This window comes from Oncorhynchus clarkii, chromosome 9, assembly GCF_045791955.1.
Source record: "Oncorhynchus clarkii lewisi isolate Uvic-CL-2024 chromosome 9, UVic_Ocla_1.0, whole genome shotgun sequence".
NCBI lineage: Eukaryota > Metazoa > Chordata > Actinopteri > Salmoniformes > Salmonidae > Oncorhynchus > Oncorhynchus clarkii.
This window is the reverse complement of record NC_092155.1, coordinates 25729298-25752532: the sequence shown is the minus strand read 5'-3', so window position 1 is coordinate 25752532 and position 23235 is coordinate 25729298. Positions and strand designations below refer to the sequence as shown.

Below are 23235 nucleotides of genomic sequence, written 5' to 3'. Positions count from 1 at the left end.
TTCCGCTCAGCTCTGCCTCTCTCCTCTGCCTCTCCCTAGTCACCGACGCTCCGAACTCTCTCCATGTCCCTTAGTATGGGACTGGGAAGTGATATACAGTGACAGGAGTGTTTGTGAATAAGTCGCGTCGTTTCACAAGACCCCTGTCATTCTTTAGGTATATTAAGTACTTTATGGTGGGATGCTGTTTAGACACGTATACAGTCATTAGGGATTCCACATACACTGTTAGAATGTAAAGGACTGTCCCATGGTGCCTGTGTGATATAAGGAGCAGGTCGTTCCCATGTGACTTGCTCTGTACCATTTATAGACTAAGACCTAGGCTACATTGCTCTTACAGAAGGCCTGGATAAGGCCCCAAATTCCATAGACATATCCCTACTTTGATAACAAACAAAAAACATGTTCCCATTCTCTGACCTCTAACCTCACTTTTGACCCTGCCCCACCCGCCTCTTCTCTCCCCAGGCACGACCAGCCATGATTGAGGACAAGGGCCACCGTGTGACCGACTACTTTGTGGTGGCCGGGCTGACGGACAAGTCCACGCCCCTGGAGCAGGACCTGTCGGAGACCAAGTCCAGCGGGCCTAAGGCGCCCATTACTGACCTGGCCGTCATCAACAAGTCGGCGGGAGAGACTGTTCCCGAGGGCTTCACCTGCATGGAGAGCACCTACAGTGGGCAGCAGGCCAACCTCAACCACGGCAGCCTTAAGAGCCACGAGCTGTTCCTCTGCTACAAGAGGGACCGCGACAAGCCCCCGCTCATTGACATCGGGTGAGTCCATCTGTGTGCGCTCTACTGTGAAACCAAATGGAGAAAAAAAAAGGGTGTTTCACAATGGCATCATTAGGGTGAACTCTGAAACAGGTGCACCATAGCCTCAGAATCCCTTCCTCGTCCCAATGAGACCAATTACCAGAATAGTCATCTCTAATAGAGCTGCAAAGTACATCTACCTTAATCCCTTTCTTTGAAAACGACACTGACAGGAGAGAAAATTGTAATGAAAATTGCTTCTGGTCTATTATTGAGCTATTGTGGAAAAACCCTCTGCAATGAAGGCCTATTGCTTGCTTATTATTTGTAGTGCTTTTGGGTTATTTGCTAGATTAATTGAATGCAACCCCCCCCCCCCCCCCCCCCCCATTTGTGAAATAAATCACATTTCATTTTAAAGCACTTAACTTTCTATCAGGGAAATAACAGCACCCAGTGGTGTTGCGTTTTGAAAGAGTGATGCCAACCACTATCCTCAAATGAGTGTTTAGCCTTGATCCGGGGGGTTTGTTGGCGCCTGTCATTCTACGCTGTTAGATTTGCTAGCCACATATCTCCACTCTTCTTAACCAAAACAACAAGCTGGAGTTTCCAGTTACATGGCTCGACTGATTTAAAAAATATATATATTCTGTCCTGTTTTGGGAACGCACATGTTTCTCTTCAACTGTCACTGACTAGAGTGTAAACAGCAGATCAAATATAAAGTGTTTACCCAAATAAATTACATAATCATACTCTGGCTAGTTATAGGTTAGTAAAGGACACTTACACTTCTTGGAGTTGAGCTATTGCCCCAAGGCTTCGTCTAGGCTTTGACTGCTAACTCAATCCAATGTAGAGATACAATCCAGACCCTTTATCCTAATACAGTTCTACTCCACAGCAGGCAAAGCGTGTTTAAATTGTCATTAAAACCCACATTACAACCAGTTTAATTATATAATTTCAACCAATTTCACCCCTGGGTCCATGTAGCTAATACCCACAGGGTCAAAAATATCCACCGGTCATTGAGTGAAGCCATAGCCTTGGTTGAAGACAGACCCGGCACCAGGATAAAGTGACTAAAAGGGCAGTTGAAATCGATGATGGGGCACAATCAGGGCCTAAAATGAACTTTTTGGTCCACCAGCCATTTAAAAAATCTCCCAGCCACTCAGATTTTTTATTTATAATTTATTTTTGTAATTTATACACTTTTTTCCTCCCCAATTTTGCGATTACGTCCTTGTCTCATCGCTGCAACTCCCCAACGGGCTCGTGAGAGGCGAAGGTCGAGTCATGCATCATACGAAACATCCTTAACACCCGCTCACTTAACCCGGAGGTCAGCTGCACCAATGTGTCGGAGGAAACACTGTCCAACTGACGATCAAAGTCAGCCTGCAGGCGCCCATCCCGCCACAAGGAGTCGCTAGAGCGCGATGAGCCATGGGCCAAACCCTCCCCTAATTGTGCGCTGCTGCCGGTAACGAACCCCAGGCTGTAGTGACGCCGCAACATTGCAATCCAGTGGCTTAGACCGCCACTACGCCACTCGGGAGGCCCTAGCCACTCAGATTATTTACCAGCCAAAATGTTTTTTTACCTCAAATTACACCAACAAAACACAAAACCGATGAGCATACTTTGAAATGTTTCTAAAACAAATGTATTACTAGTAAGAAGTAATGTGGTATATTGTTTTATTTCATTTTTGTTACCATGGTAACGAGACTCATATTTGTGCCTGTGAGATTGAGTCTGACTACGAGGCAACCGTGTTCTTTTAGGACCCTGCGAACACCTCCGAGCGGTCGGGTGGGCTGTTTTGTAGTTTGTATCCGACTGAAATAAAATGTTTTAAAAAATATATATGTCGTGGTCGCCCCCCCCACACATCTAAAACCAAAGTTGTGCCCCTGATTGACCCTATGTGAATGCAGCCATACACACAGCTAGCTGTCTTACCAAAATATTGCAAACTAAAGTATTAGCCTTGTTATTCATGCATAAAAACAAATACTGAATAGCAGTTTGGCTTAGAATACAGACACAACTGTGAATGCGAATGAATGAATGTGAACAGAACAAAACAGCGGTACCGTGTAGGCCTAGTAAACAACATATCAGATCAATGACGACACGAAAGAATCTATAGTGCCTTCAGAAAGTATTGACACCCCTTGACTTTTTCCCCCACATTTTGTTGTGTTACAGCCTGAATTTAAAATGGATGAAATATATGTTTTTGTCACTGGCCTACACACAATACCCCATAATGTCAAAGTGGAATTATGTTTTTTGACATTTTTACAAATGAATAAGTATTCTCCTTTGTTATGGCAAGGCTAAATAAGTTCAAATTTGCATAGAAAGTCGCATAGAGTGAGTTCATATATGTAACTATGTGCAATAATAGTGCTTAACATGATTTTTGAATTACTACCTCATATTTGTACCCCACACATAATTATCTGTAATGTCCCTGAGCAGGGAATTTCAAACACAGATTCAACCATAAAGACCAGGAAGGTTTTCCAATGCCTCACAAAGAAAGGCACCTATGATTTGAATATCCCTTTGAGCATGGTAAAGTTATTAATTACACTTTGGATGGTGTCTATACACCCAGTCACGACAAAGATACAGGCGGCCTTCCTAACTCGGTTGTCGTAGAGCAGTGGTTCCCAAACCTTTTATAGTGCCGTACCCCTTCAAACATTCAACCTCCAGCTGCGTACTCCCTCTAGCAACTGGGTCTGCGCACTATCAAATGTTGGTTTTTGCCATCGTTGTAAACCTGCCACACACACTATACAATACATTTATTAAACACAAAAATGAGGTTGAATTTTTGTCACAAACTGGCCCGTGGGAAGTGACATAGGACCAGGGCACATATAATAATAATAATAATAATAATAATAATAATAATAATAATAATAATAATAATAATAAATAGTTTTGGTCTTTATTTATGCTATCTTACAGATAAAACCATACTTATTCATTAATTGTGAACAACTCACCACATGTTAATGACAAGTGTGTGCTTGAAAGGATGCACCTAACTCTGCAATGTTGGGCTGTATTGGAGAGAGTCTCGGTCTTAAATCTTTTCCCATACACAATCTGTGCCTGTATTTAGTTTTCATGCTAGTGAGGGCCGAGAATCCACTCTCACATAGGGAGAGGTGGTTGCAAAGGGCATCGGTGTCTTAATAGCACGATTTGCCAAGGCAGGATACTCTGAGCGCAACCCTATCCAGAAATCTGGCAATGGCTTCTGATTTTAATTTACATTTTTACAGAACCGCCTGTTGCAATTTCGACGAGGCTCTCTTGTTCAGATATCGGTATGTGTACTGGAGGCAGGGCATGAAAGGGATAACGAATCCAGTTGTTTGTGTCGTCCGTTTCGGGACAGTACCTGCGTAATTGCGCACCCAGCTCACTCAGGTGCTTCGCTATATCATATTTGACATTGTCCGTAAGCTTGAGTTAATTTGCACACAAAAAAATCCTATAATGATGGAAAGACCTGTGAGTTGTCCTTGTTAATGCAGACAGAGAAGAGCTCCAACTTCTTAATCAGCCTCAATTTTGTCCCACACATTGAATATAGTTGCGTAGAGTCCCTGTAATCCTAGATTCTGATCATTCAGGTGAGAAAAAACTTGGCATCAACCAAGCGGTCAGACAAGTGAACATTTTGGTCAGTAAAGAAAACTTTAAGCTCATCTCTCAATTTAAAAAAATGTGTCAATACTTTGCCCCTTGACAACCAGCACACTTCTGTATGTTGTAAAAGCGTTACATGGTTGCTGCCCATAACATTACATAATGCAACAAAATACACAGGAGTTCAGGGGCCTCGCTTTAACAAAGTTAACAATTTTCACTGTAGTGTCCAAAACGTCTGGTCTGTGGTATGTAATGAGAAGTAACAAGATGCTGCACTTGACGCATAAATAAAACTACCTATTCCAGTTACTAATAAGCACGCACCCATTAAAAAAATGACTGTAAAAACTGTTAAATCCCCTTGGATTAATGAGGAATTGAAAAATTGAGAGGGATGAGGCAAAAGGTATGGCAATTAAGTCTGGCAGCCCAACTGATTGGCAAAACATACTGCAAATGAAGAAATCATGTGACTAAACTAAATAAAAATAAACTACACTATGAAAGAAAGAAATTATGTAAAGAATGATAGTAAAAAGCTTTGTTGCACCTTCAATGACATTTTGGGGATAAAAGCCAACTCTGCTCCTTCATTCATTGAATCAGATGGCTCATTCATCACGACATTGCAAACTACTTTTAATGACTTTTTCATTGGCAAGATAAGCAAACTTAGGGATGACATGCCAGCAACAAACGCTGACACTACACATCCAAGTATTTCGGACCAAATTATGAAAGACGAGAATTGTACTTTTGGAAGAGGTGAAAAAAATGATTGTTGTCTATCAAAAATGACATGCCACCGGTGTCTGACAATCTGGATGGAAAATTACTGAGGATAATAGCAGACAATGTTGCCACTCCTATTTGCCACATCTTCAATTTAAGCCTACTAGAAAGTGTGTGCCGTCAGGCCTGGAGGGAAGCTAAAGTCATGCCCCTACCCAAGAATACTAAAGCCCCCTTGACTGGCTCAAATAGCCGACCAATCAGTCTGTTACTAATCCATAGTAAACTTCTGGAAAAAATTGTTTGACCAGATTACAATGCTATTTCACAGTAAACAAATTAACAACAGAATTTCAGCATGCTTGTAGGGAAGAACACTCAACGAGCACAGCACTTACACAAATGACTGATGATTGGCTGAGAGAAATTGATGATAACATGATTGTGGGGGCTGTCTTGTTAGACTTCAGTGCAGCTTTTGTCATTATCGACCATAGTCTGCTGCTGGAAAAACGTATGTGTTAAATTTAGGGTTACAAAGATCATGGGGACAAAGATCATACTTTTTGTAGAAATGTCCTTTGGTCTGATGAAACAAAAATAGAACTGTTTGGCCATAATGCCCATCGTTATGTTTGGAGGATAAAGGAGGATGCTTGCAAGCCGAAGAACACCATCCCAACCGTGAAGCACAGGGGTGGCAGCATCATGTTGTGGGGGTGCTTTACTGCAGGAGGGACTGGTGCACTTCACAAAATAGATGGCATCATGAGTGAGGAAAATTATGTGGATATATTGAAGCAACATCTCAAGACATCAATCAGGAAGTTAAAGCTTGGTCACAAATGGGTCTTCCAAATGGACAATGACCTCAAGCATACTTCCAAAGTTATGGCAAAATGGCTTAAGGACAACAAAGTCAAGTTATTGGAGTGGCCATACAAAGCCCTGACCTCAATCCTATAGAAAAGTTGTGGGCAGAACTGAAAAATTGTGTGCGAACAAGGAGGCCTACAAACCTAACTCCGTTACACCAGCTCTGTCAGGAGGAATGGGCCAAAATTCACCCAACTTATTGTGGGAAGCTTGTGGAAGGCTACACAAAACGTTTGACCAAAGTTAAACAATTTTAAAGGCAATGCTACCAAATACTAATTGAGTGTATGTGTGCACAACCGGTAATACCATATATATTCTGTTATGGCACGGTATGAAGGTATAGAAATCTGGATACTGCACAACCCTAGTGGGTAGGCTCTGCAAGCGGAGCTAGCTGGAGCTTGGCCGCATCATCGCCGTTGGGCTTGGCGGCGGCCTTGGTGGTTTGATGCTGCTGATCATCACTCTCCTTCTCTTTTGGCTTTGTTTGGGTACTTTGACAAAGCCAATTTCTGATGCCCATCATGGCAGATTAGCTGGTTTGAGCTAGCTAATTAGGCGAAGGCAGATAACACTAACGCTTTTTCAGCTAGCCAAGAAGCTTACGAAACTATAGTGATGGGGTGTTTGGCAGAGTTGAGTGAAGCAGCTTCAGCATTAAACCGGACCCCGCCTTTATGAATCAAAATCAAATATTATAGGCGGAGGCGTGTCACGTTATTCACTTAGCCTACAACAGATGAGAAGTGTCCCCCCCCTGCTTTTTATGGAAACACAAAGGAGTCATACCTAACCGCTCTGGTGGCTTTCAAGAGTCGCCCTACACATACCCTGTCACGCTCTGTCCGTTATGCTGACACAGCACAGCGGAGATTGATTTTTTTCTGTCACTCAATCAGTTGAACTTTTTTTGCTATACAGTGGGGCAAAAAAGTATTTAGTCAGCCACCAATTGTGCAAGTTCTCCCACTTAAAAAGATGAGGCCTGTAATTTTCATCATAGGTACACTTCAACTATGACAGACAAAATGAGAAAAAAAATCCAGAAAATCACATTGTAGGATTTTTAATGAATTTATTTGCAAATTATGTGTATAGTGACATAAACTAAAACTGAGGGGACACAAGTTTCAACTGAGGGGGCTAAGTCCCTTTTTGCCCCATCGTGGAGCCGGGACTGATTTGGTGTTTGCAAGTCTGGATACAAGTGTTATGAACTGCAAGCCTCCTTCACTGGCTGACTTGGTAAAGGTTTCAGAAGGATCCACTTCTTGTCAGAAAATGGAGAGGTAGAATTGGGGATCAGGTCATAACATATTTTTGGCTCAGTTCCGCTCTCCCATCCATCTCAGGCATATACGGATGGCTATTCCACATGCCACATATGTCAGAGTCAAGGCCCGCGGGCCACATCCGGCCCGCAAGAAGGTTTTTTACGGCCCCTGGGATGATCTTGATTTATTATTAGAACCGGCCCGCAGCAAGCCGGCAGCCCGCAGATCTTTTACACGCACCAATACTACATTTCCCACAATGCAAAGGTGACGCACCGAGCAGTAGGCTGCTTCATTTCAATATTTATTGGCACAGCAGTCGTCAGCATCACAGTAAAATTAACTTTCAGATACCCATCAAAAATGGCAAAACGGAAGGTGGATACTGAGAACCGGGGGTTTCAAACAAGGTGGGAGTCGGAGTATATGTTCACGAAGGTAGCTGGAAAACCTGTGTGTCTTCTGTGTGGAGAAAGTGTGGCGGTACTGAAAGAGTATAATCTGAGACGACATTATGAAACGAAACACGCGGACACACACGCGGACGCAACTGTCAAGGCCAGTTTTATTTTGGCAGAAGAGATCGCTAAATCAGCCCGGCCATTTACGGAGGGGGATTTCATCAAAAACTGCATGATTAAAGTTTGTGACGAAGTTTGCCCAGAAAAAAGGCAACTCTTTTTAAATGTGAGTCTGAGCAGAAACACCATTGCCGAGAGAGTAGACCAGTTGTCCATCAATCTAAAAGAGCAGCTTGTGAAAAAGGGAAAAGATTTTATTGCATATTCCTTGGCTGTGGATGAGAGCACCGACATTTCTGACATTGCCCAGTTGTCAATTTTCATCCGCGGAGTGGACTCCAACCTAAGCGTGACAGAGGAGTTTTTGGCTTTACGTCCTATGCATGGCACAACTACGGGGCATGATTTGTATGAAGAGGTGTCAAGATGTGTAAATGAGATGGAGCTGCCTTGGGAAAAACTCGTGGGTTTGACAACCGACGGAGCACCTGCGATGTGTGGACACAGGAGCGGACTGGTGGCGAAGATACGGGAAAAGATGCAAGAGGAAAACGCGACAGGTGAGCTGACAGCTTATCATTGTATCATACACCAGGAAGCGTTGTGCGGTAAAGCCTTGAAAATGGAGCATGTAATGAGCATCATCACGCGCACAGTTAACTTTATCAGAGCCAAAGGTTTGAATCACCGCCAGTTCAAGGCATTTCTGACGGAGTTAGAAACGGAGCATGGTGATTTGCCTTATCACACAGAGGTGCGATGGCTAAGCCAGGGAAAGGTGCTTCAAAGATGTTTCGAGCTTCGTGAGGAGATTTGTCTGTTCTTGGACAGCAAAGGGAAAGACACAACACAACTCCGAGACGAAATGTTTCTGTGTGAAATGGCTTTTCTGTGTGACATTACGAGTCATCTGAATGCAATAAACTTGCAGCTGCAGGGTCGGGATCGTGTCATCTCTGATATGTACAGTACAGTGAAGGCATTTAAAACCAAACTGACTCTGTGGGAGACGCAGATGCGGAAAGAAAATTTGAGCCACTTTCCCAGCTGCCAGACCATGAAAGAGAAGCTCTCTACCAGTGCGTTCCCGAGCACACAGTTGGCTGATAAAATAGGTATGCTTGCCGCTGACTTTCGACGCCGATTTGCTGACTTTGAAGCACAAAAAAGCAGGTTGGAACTGCTCGGTAACCCATTTGCTGTTGACGTGGAAAGCTCACCACCAAACCTCCAAATGGAGTTGATTGACCTCCAATGCAATGATGCACTGAGGGCAAAATATGCGGCAGTGGGTGCTGCGGAGTTCGCCCGTTTCCTCCCCGGCACAATGCCCCAGCTGCGCATCCAGGCTGCTCAAACGTTGTCTATGTTTGGCAGCACATACCTGTGTGAACAACTGTTTTCTTTGATGAACCTGAACAAAACATCACACAGAAGTCTACTTACTGCTGAACACCTCCACTCAATTCTGAGGATTTCTTCAGCTCAGAGCCTTACCCCGAACATTGATGAACTTGTGGAAAAGATGGGACACCACCAAGTATCACCCTCAACCTCAAACAAGTGAACATTACTGTGCAATCACATATTTAGAGTTTTTACTCAGTTCAAGTTTAAAAGTTAAAATTTAATATTTGTTTTCACTGCATGTTACTTCTCCTTAAACAAAGTGTTGTTTTTGATTAATAGATTTTTGCACTTTATTTTTTTGTATTTCAATCCAATTATATTTTAAAAATATTTCAGTTGAGTGGATGATAGAAAATTGCTATTATTGTTTTTTCTTTGAAGTAAATTTAGCCCACTTTTGCTAAAATAGAAAATATAGTCTACTGATGGTGCCTTGAATACCGGTTTCTTTCATTTAATGTTCATGTTATGGGGATATTTATATAAAGGAAATTTGTCTTTTGTGTCTGTTGAAAATTAAAGATTACTGACAGAGCCATAAGAAAATATTGCTTTATTTATCTGATCATATTGTAATATATTTGTTAGGTTTTCAGTAGGTTCAATTAGGTTCACTAGACTATATGCGTCATTTAAAATTTTTTCAATGAACATTCGAACAGTCCGGCCCTCGTCTTGTAGCTGATTTTTTTATTTGGCCCTCCGTCCATTTGACTTTGACACCCCTGCCACATGCCATTATTCATCTCTGTCAGAAAGTTTCAACATAAGAATGGGCAAAATAATAAAAAATGGCACCTGTAAATTATTCATCGTCCTTCTGCTCTTCGTAGCAGTTGCAAGACCCCATTTCCTTGCCCCCCAGCCCCCGTGTTCAGTGTTTCACCATTGACTGTCACTGTTCCAACTTGTTCTTGTGTGTTAATTAGGAGTTCACTGGCACTTGTCCTTCCTATGCGGCCTCTTTGGATTCTTTTGCCTCCCGTTCAGAATGAATGGTGCACCGGCTGCCAGATACAAAACATGAGGGCCTGGGACCTGTCTGTGTTCCTTCTCATGTCACAAAGTGTTCCCCTCCTTGGCTCCTGTGACCCTCCCAGGATTGCAATTACTTGGTACAAGGAGGGCAAGGCTATTGGCTGTGCCCAAGGCATGCTGCACATTAGAGACTCTGTCAAATCCATGAAGGATATAAGGTCGGCAGAAACAAGGATTTGACTTTGCTAGTAACGTTGCTTTGGAACTCCTGCAGTAATTGCTGTCAACCAGAGTATAGGTTGTAGTGGTAGACTGATTGCATTCCTGATTACATCTAGATTCCTGTTTTTAATCATTAAAAAAAATGTTACCCTTATTTTACCAGGTAAGTTGACTGAGAACACATTCTCATTTACAGCAATGACCTTGGGAATAGTTACAGGGGAGAGGAGGGGGATGAATGAGCCAATTGGAAGCTGGGGATGATTAGGTGGCCATGATGGTATGAGGGCCAGATTGGGAATTTAGCCAGGACACCGGGGTTAACACCCCTACTCTTACGATAAGTTCCATGGGCTCTTTAGTGACCACAGAGAGTCAGGACACCCGTTTAACGTCCCATCCAAAAGACTGCACCCTACACATGACAATGTCCCCAATCACTGCCCTGGGTCATTGGGATATATATTTTTTTAGACCAGAGAAAGGAGTGCCTCCCACTGGCCCTCCAACACCTCTTCCAGCAGCATCTGGTCTCTTATCCAGGGACCATCCAGGACCAACCCTGCTTAGCTTCAGAGGCAAGCCAGCAGTGGGATGCAGGGTGGTATGCTGCTGGCCTGTGTGGGTGGATGCAGTGAGGTAGTTTTAAAAACCATGGAATGCTGAAATCTGAAGACTTGCATTTTGATTATACTTTTAATACACAAAATATTGCTTCGCCTTTTGGTCAACCTCCTCTTGTTGTGTAGTACTTTAGAAACATCAATGCATGATAGCGCTGCCCTAGAATGTGTCATTCTCCAGTTTGCTATCTACTGTCTGGAAGGTTGAAATGAGTCATGTGCCAAGGATGTCTGACTCAGATCGCCCAGTGAAGAGGCTGACCAGGAATAGTTCTATCCAGAGGAAGAACTGACTCGGTAAAGGGGAAGCCTGGATGGAAAACCAGCCTTGTCTTCAGAAACAGGCAGTTCTGGCCACAAATTCTCCCCCCCCCCCCCCCCTTTAATACTGTACAAACTACCAAAGTTCCTCAACAAAATAGAAAACCATGATTAATTGTCATAGCTATATTTCTTCTAAACATGCCCTAGGAGGGCAAGTGGAGATAACTGTACCTTGCATTAAACTGTGTGTTTTCAATATATGGATGAAGCGATGACACATTCACCCACCCCATCATACATCCCACTACCTGTGAGAGTGTACTTGATCTCACAGTGAATCGGGGGGTAGTACGACCTGTGAGTTCAACACCTTAGCCCTTACACCAAGAGGTCCAGATCCCCTTGAGGTTGCTAAATGTTGTACTAAGGTTGCTAGAATATGTTCGGCCACAGTACCTAGTCTCTGGCCTGAGTGTCAGTCTGTTGGTGCTACTGTACAAACTCCTTGTAACTTATTTCTTGCCAATAATGTCTGGCTTGATAATGACCTCAGTGGAGTTGACGAGCACAAACAGATCTGGGACCAGTCTACCTAGTGTCTAGCCTGCCATGTTGAGCTCGGTTCACTTCAGAACCCTGGTTGGTTCACTTCCGAGGCTATGGAGGAGACTGAACAAGTTTCTCAACAATTCCTTGAGAGGAAACCACAGATATTCCCCAACCATCAGAAAATATTCACTCTCTTCCTTTGAGGTTTGCCTTCGCTGCATGTTTTTGTTTCCAGCAGGCATGTGACATTATGTGGCCAGAGTGGGAGGTGCGTAGAAATTACCCCTATTGACTTGACTTGAAATATGACCACACTGAACTTGCAAAATGTTGCGCTGTGGAAACAAATCAAGATTCCTATACCTATAATGGTGATGCGAGGTTGAATAAACCGAAAACTTAAAAATACCTGTTTATTTACCATTTGTTTTCTGAAGGATAATTTATAGTATATATTGGAGTTAAACTCTAGAGAAAGCTCAGTTAAACCTGCATAAGTTTACTGTGGTAGCATATGCCTACTAGTTGAGAGACTGTCTGCATAGAGAGTGAGAGTGAGCATTCTGATTTAGTGTGGCTCTGATTGTGTGGGCAGGAGTCATTCTGCTGCCAGCACTTAGACAGAGAGCAGAGTGGTGCAATCTCAGCTTCCTCACATGCTGTTGACACTCCGGCCTGTTGAATGCAAGTCAAAGGCAAGCCACATGAGCGAAGACAGGATCCTGTCTCAACTCTCGCTCCTCTTTCTGTCGCTCTACCCTGCTCTCTACCTCGCTTCCTCTCTCTCATTCTCTCTACCTCCCTCTCTGACTATCTGGCCATCTTTTCCACTTCTTTCTCTGCAGTTTGCTAAGCAGTGCAAACGGATATCCAACATCAACACCAATTAAAAACGCTGCATAGGGCAGTTCACCTGTGGACCTATCTATATGGCCTCAGGACAGACTTGTCATCGAAGGCCATGGGATAGTTGGTGGTACAAATAGGATTTGGCCATGAATTAATTACATTCCTGCTCTCTAGGTCACTCTAAATGCACTGTATGTGGAATCCCTCTATAATGCTACTTGCCTAAGGCCAGGCAACAATGGATGGCAGTACTTTTGTTAGCGGGTGGGTACATTTATGAAACTGGACCCAAGGTTATCTCAGCTTGAGCCCAGACGCTCCATTGTGGTACAAGGTCATGGTGATTTGATCACCCATTGTTGCACTCCGATACATCGTAGGCTAACGTATTTAGATGGCAGTTGAAACCGAGCAGCTGTGTTAGTTGTTACACACTGCGGGATATGGTGGTATTTTGTCTTTTTCAGGCACATTCATTCTTTCCAGTTTATGAAAGACTATACCTGTCCACAGAAGTCCACTCCCTGGTGGAGTGGTTCCAGAAAATGAACCTCAACGTCAACAAAACGAAGGAGCTCTTTGTGGACTTCAGGAGACAGCAGAAGGAGCAGGCCCCCATCCACATCGACGGGGCCGCGGTGGAGAAGATGAAAAGCTTCAAGATCCTCGGCGTACACATCATTGACAATCTGAATGGTCCACCCACCCAGATAGTGTGGAGAGTAGAGCGCAACAGGAGGCTGATGAAATTTGGTTCGGCCCCGAAGACCCTTACAAACTTTTACACATGCACCATCGAGAGCATTCTGTCAGGCTGTATCACCGCCTGGAATGACAACTGCACAGTCCGCAACCGCAGGGCGCTCCAGAGGGTGGTGCGGTTTGCCCAACGCATCACCGAGGCACACTGCCTGCCCTTCAGGACATCTGCACCACCCGGTGTCACAGGAAGGTCAAGAAGATCATCAAGCTTCTGAGCCACGGCCTGTTGACCTCGCTATCATCCAGAAGGTGAGGTCAGTGCAGGTGCATCAAAGCTGGGACTGAGAGACAGAAGCTGTTTTTCAATATCATCACTCTCGCCATCACTAGCCGGCCTCCACCCAGTACCCTGCCTTGAATTAAGTCACTGACACTCGCCGGCTACCACTCGGTTACTCATCCGTGCACCTTAGAGGCTGCTGCTCGATGTTCATATACATCAAATAAAATGTTATTGGTCACATACACATGGTTAGCAGCCGTTTTTTGGGGTGTAGCAAAATGCTTGTGCTTCTAGTTCCGACTGTGCTGCAATATCTAACAAGTAATATCTAACAATTCCACAACAAATACCTAAAACACACAAATCTAAGTAAAGGAATGGAATAAGAATATTTAAATAAATGGATGACTAATGATAAAGCGGCATAGGCTAAGATGCAATAGATAGTATAGAATACAGTATATACATATGAGATGAGTAATGCAAGGTATGTAAACATTATTAAAGTGGCATTATTAAAGTGACTAGTGTTCCATTTATTAAAGTGGCCAATGATTTCAAGTCTATGTAGGCAGCAGCCTCTCTATGCTAGTGATGGCTGTTTAACAGTCCGATGGCCTTGAGATAGAAGCTGTTTTTCGGATGCTGTAGGTGTCCTGGAGAGCAGGTAGTTTTCCCCCGGTGATGCGTTGTGCAGACCGCACCACACTCTAGAGAGCCCTGCAGTTGCGGGCGGTGCAGTTGTCGTTCCAGGCGGTGTTACAGCCCAACAGGATGCTCTCAATTGTGCATCTGTAAAAGTTTGATGGTAATAGGTGCCAAGCCAAATTTCTTCAGCCTCCTGAGGTTGAAGAGGCGCTGTTGCACCTTCTTCACCACACTGTCTGTGTACATGGACCATTTGTTTGTCTGTCATGTGTGCGCAGAGGAACTTAACTTTCCACCTTCTCCACTGCTGTCCCTTCTATGTGGATAGGGGGGTGCTCCCTCTGCTGTTTCCTGAAGTCCACAATCATCTCCTTTGTTTTGTTGATGGAGAGGTTATTTTCCTGACACCATCGTTGTTGTTGGTAATCAAGCCTACTACTGTTGTGTCATCTGCAAACTTAATGATTGAGTTGGAGCCATGCATGGCCACCCAGTCATGGGTGAACAGGTAGTACAGGAGGGGGCTGAGCACTCACCTTTGTGGGGCCCCAGTTTTGAGGATCAGCGAAGTGGAGATATTTTTTTCCTACCTTCACATCCTGAGGGTGGCCTGTCAGGAAGTCCAGGACCCAATTGCACAGGGCGGGGTTGAGACCCAGCTCCTCAAGCTTAGTGATGAGCTTGGAGGGTACTATGGTGTTGAATGCTGAGCTATAGTCAATGAATAACATTCTTACATAAGTATTTTGGTCAGCTCACCGAATCGGCGTATTATTATTATTATTATTCTATGAGGCTACCCGGAACATATCCCAGTCCGCTTGATCAAAACAATCTTGAAGCGTGGATTCCGATTGGTCAGACCAGCATTGAATACTCCTTTGCACGGGTGCTTCCTGTTTGTGTTTCTACCTATATGAAGGGAGGAGCAAAATGGAGTCGTGGTCATGTATGCATCATGGAAGATAAAGTAACAGTGGTCCAGTGTTTTTCCTGAGTGAGTGCTACAGTCGATATGCTGATAGAATTTAGGTAGCCTTGTTCTCAAATTTGCTTTGTTAAAATCCCCAGCTACAATAAATACAGCCGCAGGATATATGGTTTCCAGTTTGCATCAAGTCCAGTGAAGTTCCTTGAGGGCCGTCATGTTCTCGGCTTGAGGGGAACACTGGTCGCTTTAATAATGTTTACATACTCTTTTACCCATTTCATATGTATATACTGTATTCTAGTCCATCCTATTCAACTATTGCTGTGCATATAATATTTTATCCACATATTCGAATATCATATACAGTACCAGTCAATAGTTTGCTCATTCAAGGGTTTTTCTTTATTTTTGCTATTTTCTTCATTGTAAAGTAATAGAGAAGACATCAACACCAGGACATAACACATATGAAATCATGTAGTAACCAAAAAAAGTGTTTAACAAATCAAAATGTATTTTCAAAGTAGCCACACTTGCCTTGATGGTGGCTTTGCACACTCTTTGCATTCTCTCAACCAGCTTCACCTGGAATGCTTTTCCAACAGTCTTGAAGGATTTCCCACATATGCTGAGCACTTGTTGGCTGCTTTTCCTTCACTCTGCAGTCCAGCTCATCCCAAACCATCTCAATTGGGTTGAGGTCGGGTGATTTGTGGAGGCCAGGTCATCTGATGCAGCGCTCCATCACTCTCCTTCTTAGTCAAATAGCCCTTACACAACCTGGAGGTGTGTTGGGGCATTGTCCTGTTGAAAAACAAATGATAGTCCCACTAAGCACAAATCAAATGGGATGGCGTATCGCTACAGAATGTTGTGATAGTCATGCTGGTTAAGTGTGGCTTGAATTCTAAAGAAATCACTGACAGTGTACCCACAAAGTACCTACACATCATCACACCACCTCCTTCATTCTTCACAGTGGGAACCACACATGCAGAGATCATCCGTTCACCTACTCTGCGTATCACAAAGACACTGCAATTGGAATCAAAAATCTTAAATTTGGACTCATCAGAACAAAGGACAGATTTACATTGCTCGAGTTTCTTGGCCCAAGCAAGTCCCTTCTTCTTATTGGTATCCTTTAGTAGTGGTTTCTTTACAGCAATTTATCCATAAAGGCCTGATTCACGCAGTCTCCTCTGAACAGTTTATGTTGAGATGTCTGTTACTTGAACTTTGTGAAGCATTTATTTGGGCTGCAATTTGAGGCTGGTAACTCAAATAAAAAATAAATAAAAACATGTTTAAACTTTTTGATTTAAATTGGCAAGTCAGTTAAGAAAATATTCTTATTAACAACGCCGTCCTACCCTGGCCAGATGCTGGACCAATTGTGTGCCGCCCTATGGGACTCCCAATCACGGCTGGTTGTGATACAGCCCAGGATCAAACCAGGGTCTGTAGTGACGCCTCTAGCACTGAGATGCAGTGCCTTAGACCGCTGCACCACTCGGGAGCTCCAAAATACAGTGCCAAGTCAGCCAGGAGAGAGACACAGACATGCATACAGTTGAAGTTGGAAGTTTACATACACAAATACATTTAAACTCAGTTTTTCACAGTTCCTGACATTTAATCCTAGTAAAAATACCCTGTATTAGGTCAGTTAGGATCACCACTTTATTTTAAGAATGTGAAATGTCAGAATAATAATAGGGAGTGATTTATTTCAGCTTTTATTCCTTTCATCACATTCCCAGTGGGTCAGAAGTTTACATACACTCCATTAGAATTTGGTAACATTGCCTTTAAGTTGTTTAACTTGGGTCAAATGTTTCGAGTAGCCTTCCACAAGCTTCCCACAATAAGTTGGGTGACTTTGTTGTCCTTAAGCCATTTTGCCACAACTTTGGAATTATGCTTAGCGTCATTGTCCATTTGGAAGACCCATTTGCGACCATGCTTTAACTTCCTGATTGATGTCTTGAGATGTTGCTTCAATATATCCACATAATTTTCCTCCCTCATGATTCCTTCTATTTTGTGAAGTGCACCAGTCCCTCCTGCAGCAAAGCATCCCCACAACATGATACTGTTACCCCCGTGTTTCATGGTTGGGATGGTGTTCTTTGGCTTGCAAGCCTACCCCTTTTTCCTCAAAACATAACGATTGTCATTATGGCCAACCAGATCAATTTTATTTTCATCAGACCAGAGGACATTTCTCCAAAAAGTATGATCTTTGTCCCAATGTGCAAACCGTAGTCTGGCCTTTTTATGGCGGTTTTGGAGCTGTGGCGTCTTCCTTGATGAACAGCCTTTCGGGTTATGTCGATATAGGACTCATTTTTACTGTGGATATAGATACTTTTGGACCAGTTTTCTCCAGCATCTTCACAAGGTCCTTTGCTGCTGTTCTGGGATTAATTTGCACTTTTCGCACCAAAGTACGTTCATCTCTAGGAGACAGAACGAGTCTCCTTCCTGAGCGGTATGACGGCTGCGTGGACCCATGGTGTTTATATTTGCGTACTATTGTTTGTACAGATGAACGTGGTACCTTCAGGCGCTTGGAAATTGCTCCCAAGGATGAACCAGACTTGTGGAGTTCTACTATTGTTTTCTGAGGTCTTGGCTGATTTCTTTTGATTTTCCCATGATGTCAAACAGAGGCACTGAGTTTGAAGGTAGGCCTTGAAATACATCCACAGGTACACCTCCAATTGACTCAAATAATGTCAATTAGCCTATCAGAATCTTCTAAAGCCATTACATCATTTTCTGGAATTTTCCAAGCTGTTTAAAGGCACAGTCAACTTAGTGTATGTAAACTTCTGACCCACTGGAATTGGGATACAGTGAAATAATCTGTCTGTAAACAATTGTTGGAAAAATTACTTGTGTCATGCACAAAGTAGATGTCCTAACCGACTTGCCAAAACTATAGTTTGTTAACAAGAAATTTGTGGAGTGGTTGAAAAACTCCAACCTAAGTGTATGTAAACTTCCGACTTCAACTGTACATCGGACTCTGACATTGCTCGTCCTAATATTTCTCTATTTCTTGATTCCATTCTTTTACTTTTAGATTTCTGTGCATTGTGTATAGTTAGATATTACTGCACTGTTGGAGCTAGGAACACAATCATTTTACCCGCAGTAACATCTGCTAAATGTGTATTCGACCAATAGAATTTGATTTGAATGTATTATTCATGTGGATGTGCATGAATGTGTGTATGTCATTGGCTCATTGTTGAGTGTATGTGTCTCGGGTGCTCTACGATGATTCTGGCCTAGATCTCGTTTGTGAATGTGTTTGGTGTTGTATGTATTAATGTGGGTGTATGTGAATATGTACATAGTCATTGACTCATATGGTCGTCTCTCTCTCACAGTGTGTTATACGAAGGGAAGGAGCGTCTCATCCAGGGCTGTGAGGTCATTCAGGCCACGCCGTACGGCCGGTGTGCCAACGTCAACAACAGCTCTGCCACCTCGCAGCGCATCTTCATCACCTTCCGCCGCGCGGCGCCCGTTCAGCCCCAGAACTCACTGGCCGTCACAGACATCTGCGTCATCGTCACGAGCAAGGGCGAGACGCCGCCGCACACCTTCTGCAAGGTGGACAAGAACCTCAACTGTGGCATGGTGAGTCCTCTGGTCCTCTGTGGCTCAGTTGGTAGAGCATGGCACTTGTAAACGCCTGGATTGTGAGTTTGAATCCCGAAAATGTACGCACGCATGACTGTGGTTAAAATCATCTGCCAGATGTCATATACTTTACCATTGGTAAAGAACTAAAGCCCACATGCTCAATTTCTCCAACACATATATACATTTTTTTAATGGTTTGCAACATTTCAATCCCTGAAAGGATCTTCACCTTAAAAGTAGGGTTTTGGGAGGAATGTATGGGGCTGGAATATACCTATTATGAAATGTAGGCCATAGCACTCACCCTGAGTACGTCCTGTTGAAATTAAGCATTGAAAATGATGTTTTGAGCCCAAATTCACATGGTCTTATTGTTCATCCTCCAGTGGGGCTCCAGTGTTTTCCTGTGCTACAAGAAATCAGTGTCCGCGTCCAACTCCATCAATTACAAAGCCGGTGAGTCTTCTTTGTCGTCTCTCGTCTACCATCTTTTCACACCGGTCTGCCTGTTTTGTTCACATTGACGGATAGTTATTATTTCCTGGCCTTTGTTCAATGCCGTTTACCATATATTTTCCGCTTGCTTCGCGCCTGAGTCGACTTCAAAGTAATTGTATGTTGATCTCTTATGATTGATCTGAATTGACAGGAGCTTTCCGTGTGCTGTAGATAAGACTAAAGGCACTGGTGTATATGCCAGCGCCGTTATCTGTCACTCAAATACCTGTAAACGGATGATTCCTGGAATAGATGGCTGGGAAATGGCATGACTCATTTGGGGGTTTTGTCGCTCTTCTGAATCTTAAGATATGGGCTGCGTCTCAAATGGCACTCTATTCCCAACGGGACCTGGTCAAAAGTAGTGCACTATATATGGAATTAGGGTGCCATTTGGGTCACAGTCCTAGTTTGAAATCAGTGCATCTATCTGGAGTTTAGAAAAGGGCAGAGCCTCACGTATTAGACTGGCTCACGGCAACTCAGAACTCTTAATGCTCCGAGTGTTTCTCATCAGCATTCCAAGCCTTATTTCGGGTCCCCATTTATTTCAAGGTGGAAAGCGTTGTCATTGTGCACCATTGCAATTGCCCTCTTTTTCGCGTTTTGGTTTTCCACTTTAATGACTTCCAAACAGGTTCTTATGGAAAATAGAATAGCATGTGTTCTTTCTATACACTAGGAAAGGTAATGTTTCTGAGGACAGCTAGCCCAGAATCAAACATTTTGTAAGGCCCTATTCAGCTGGTTTCCCTCCATGTACCAGTATCCACATTCTTATAAATACAGCAGAGTTGTTCCCTGTCTCGCACTTGCTACTTTCTGAGGTCAGAGCTGGGTGTTGGCTTAGACGGGCCCCTGTTCAGATACTGCGCACATACGTCTGATCTCCACTAGGCCTTCCTGTGAGATGACGCTTTTTATTCTCCAGACTGCTTCCTACCCCGCCTCCTCTTTCGGTCTCTTTATTTTGACAGCGTTCTCTGGAATTCACAAAAGGCCATGGGTGACACAGGCCTTGATCAGCAAAGTGTTATCCTTTTGAAAATAATGTGTTCTGTATCTCAGCACACTGGCTGATGTCAATGAAAATATGACGAAGGGAAATGGGGTTTGATTTTATTCCAACAGCCAAGTGAGCCAATTTTTGTCCTTCCTTCCTTCCCTTCTCCAGTCTTCATAGATGTTATTATTGTGTAGTGGGATCTGTAGACATAATTGTCCTTGGTGTATGTAGTCTAGTGCTTTCAGTGTACCCCAATGAAATGAATGTTACATGTATGGATGCCTTTTGGGTGTTGGACCATTCTTGGTACACACAGGAAACTGATGAGCGTAAAAAAAAAAAACCAGCAGCGTTGCAGTTCTCGACACACACCAGTGGCGCCTGCCACCTGCTACCGTACCCCGTTCAAAGGCACTTACATTTTTGGTCTTGCCCATTCACCCTCTGAATGGCACGCACAGACAATCCATGTCTCAAGGCTTAACAATCCTTCTTTAACCTGTCTCCTCCCCTTCATCTACACTGATTGAAGTGGATTGAACAAGTGACATCAATAAGGGATCGTAGCTTTCACCTGGTCAGTCTATGTCATGGAAAGAGCAGGTGTCCTTAATGTTTTGTACACTCAGTGTATGTCTTATGTGTCACTTGCCATATGAAAAAAGATGGCATGATTGCTCTCTCTCCTCCAGGCCTCATCTTCCGCTACCCAGAGGATGACTATGAGTCCTTCCCCCTGTCTGAGTCTGTGCCCCTGTTCTGCCTCCCCATGGGGGCTAAGATCGAGTGCTGGGCCCCCAACACACGCTACCCTCTGCCCGTCTTCTCCACCTTTGTGTTAACCAACTCCTCTGGGGAAAAGGTAGGTGTAACAGCAATGGCATTATATCAGTTAACGTGATTTACAATGAATCGTGCATAGATAGTTATGGATGGATGGAACTGAACAGCCCTGTGATACTGTCGATTTGATTGACAGCTGTAATAGTCAACATTCAAGTCTCACTTCCTGAGGTGCATGTGACATTGGGTGACTGTGGGAATGGGTAGAATAATTTGTTTCCTCATCAGGCTGTGTGTTTCACTGCACCTCAATGTCAGCTGCCGCTTGAGCAAACTACAATCTGATCACAAGTTTTGTCCCAAACCTCGTCACACAGTAATTAAATTGGACTTTGTTGTGTAAACGGTGAATGCCAGTTGAGATGGCGGGTAAACGGATTTAGCAATTTAGTGTAAAGTGTGCTCAAACGCTACTCCACCATATCGTTAAAATGCGTGAAACGCGTTTGTTAACGTCCCTTATGTTAACGCAGGAATCGATCTGTTATAATTTGCTCTGTCCCAGATGTACGGCGCAGCCATCCAGTTCTACGAGGTCTACCCCATAGATCTCCTCAGTGAGAAGCAGAAGGTGCAGCTGGGCCTGCTCACCACCGTGGAGAAGAAGATGATCCCCAACCGGACAGTCAACACCAACAAGTGCATTTGCCTGCTCTCCGCTGGCCCTTCTTCGAGTCTTTCCGCAAGTTCCTCATGTTCCTCTACAAGCTGTCCGTCTCGGGTCCCCACCCGCTGCCCATCGAAAAGTAAGGATTGCGTCATTTGTCAAGTTGGAGGCTTGCTTTGGGTTGTGGTTTGCACTTTTGGGACTATTCCATTGGTTCCATTGTACCAGGACAGCTAAATCAGGCGCAGCTCAAGATGTATGTGTTTTATACATGTATTTGAGTTTTTATAAATTCATTTGATAGTTTGGAGAGGGGTAGGTGGGTGTTGGTAGAGGCTAATGTGGCTGTGTTTGCTGCTTTGTTTCTTTGACAGGCACATCTCACACTTTATGCACAACGTGTCCTTCCCTTCACCTCAGAGGCCCAGAATCTTGGTCCAAGTGAGATGCCATAGTTTTTTTTGTGTTGGAGAGGGAAGTTTGTTGGTGTTTTTGCATCTGTGTCTGTACCTTTATGTGAATGAATGTGTTTGATGTGTGGAGGAAAAAAAAAAACTTGTCATGGCAGGGTGACATTTTTTTGGCTTTCTCTTTCAGCTCTCTGCACACGACACCTTGATGCTCGCCCAACCTGTGTGTACTCCTCTCCCTCTCAGGTACGATTTAAAGCTGGCTGAATGGATCAATGCGAGTGTGTGTTCTCCTGGACGTTATTGGCTGTCTCAAAGGCTCAATCTGATTTTGTACTTGCACACATTTAGAACACAAACACACAATGAAAAATCAGAACCGTCACCGTATCCTCGTAGCTTCGTTTCTCCACAAGTTTAGAGCTGTGAAAGTCTAGGCTTCAGGAACAGAAAGAGAAACTGGGCCCAGTTATTGTTATCATTGCAGATCATCAACCACATATTTTCCAGAGGAAATACCGGGGTTAGAAAAAAATCAATCATCCAGCACCCTCCAAAGGTTCTAGTTTGGTAATGCAAAACGCATTAATTCATGTCAGTTTTCCGAGGTCAAATAGTCACGCTTTGAAACAGCCAATAGAAAACAGGCATTGGGACTGCCAGAAACAGCACTGCCTGTCTGTCACATTGTGGACAGGTCCTTCATTATTAGGTGCATAAGCCCAGCCTGTACATATTAAATAAACTGTTATGCTGCCATTGCATTCTGCCAACAAACCTCAAAATGTTCTGAAAATACCAGATGTTCCATCATTATCATCAGGCTCTTTCCTCTCCAGGTTTATAATTTCAGTGTGGAATATGTTGTTGTTGGTCAGCTAGAGAGATCATG

General features: G+C 43.6%; 1 protein-coding gene across 1 annotated transcript in view; it reads left to right on the top strand.

Moving 5' to 3' along the window:
* LOC139416126 (DENN domain-containing protein 4C-like) overlaps positions 1-23235 on the top strand; it is a 74439-nt gene that overhangs the window by 26896 nt on the left and 24308 nt on the right. Inside the window, 8 exon segments of the mRNA XM_071164447.1 lie at positions 472-782; positions 18721-18973; positions 19366-19435; positions 21176-21345; positions 21832-21979; positions 21982-22072; positions 22308-22374; positions 22531-22589. Of these exon segments, the coding sequence (XP_071020548.1) occupies positions 484-782; positions 18721-18973; positions 19366-19435; positions 21176-21345; positions 21832-21979; positions 21982-22072; positions 22308-22374; positions 22531-22589 (1157 nt within the window). The 5' untranslated portion in view covers positions 472-483.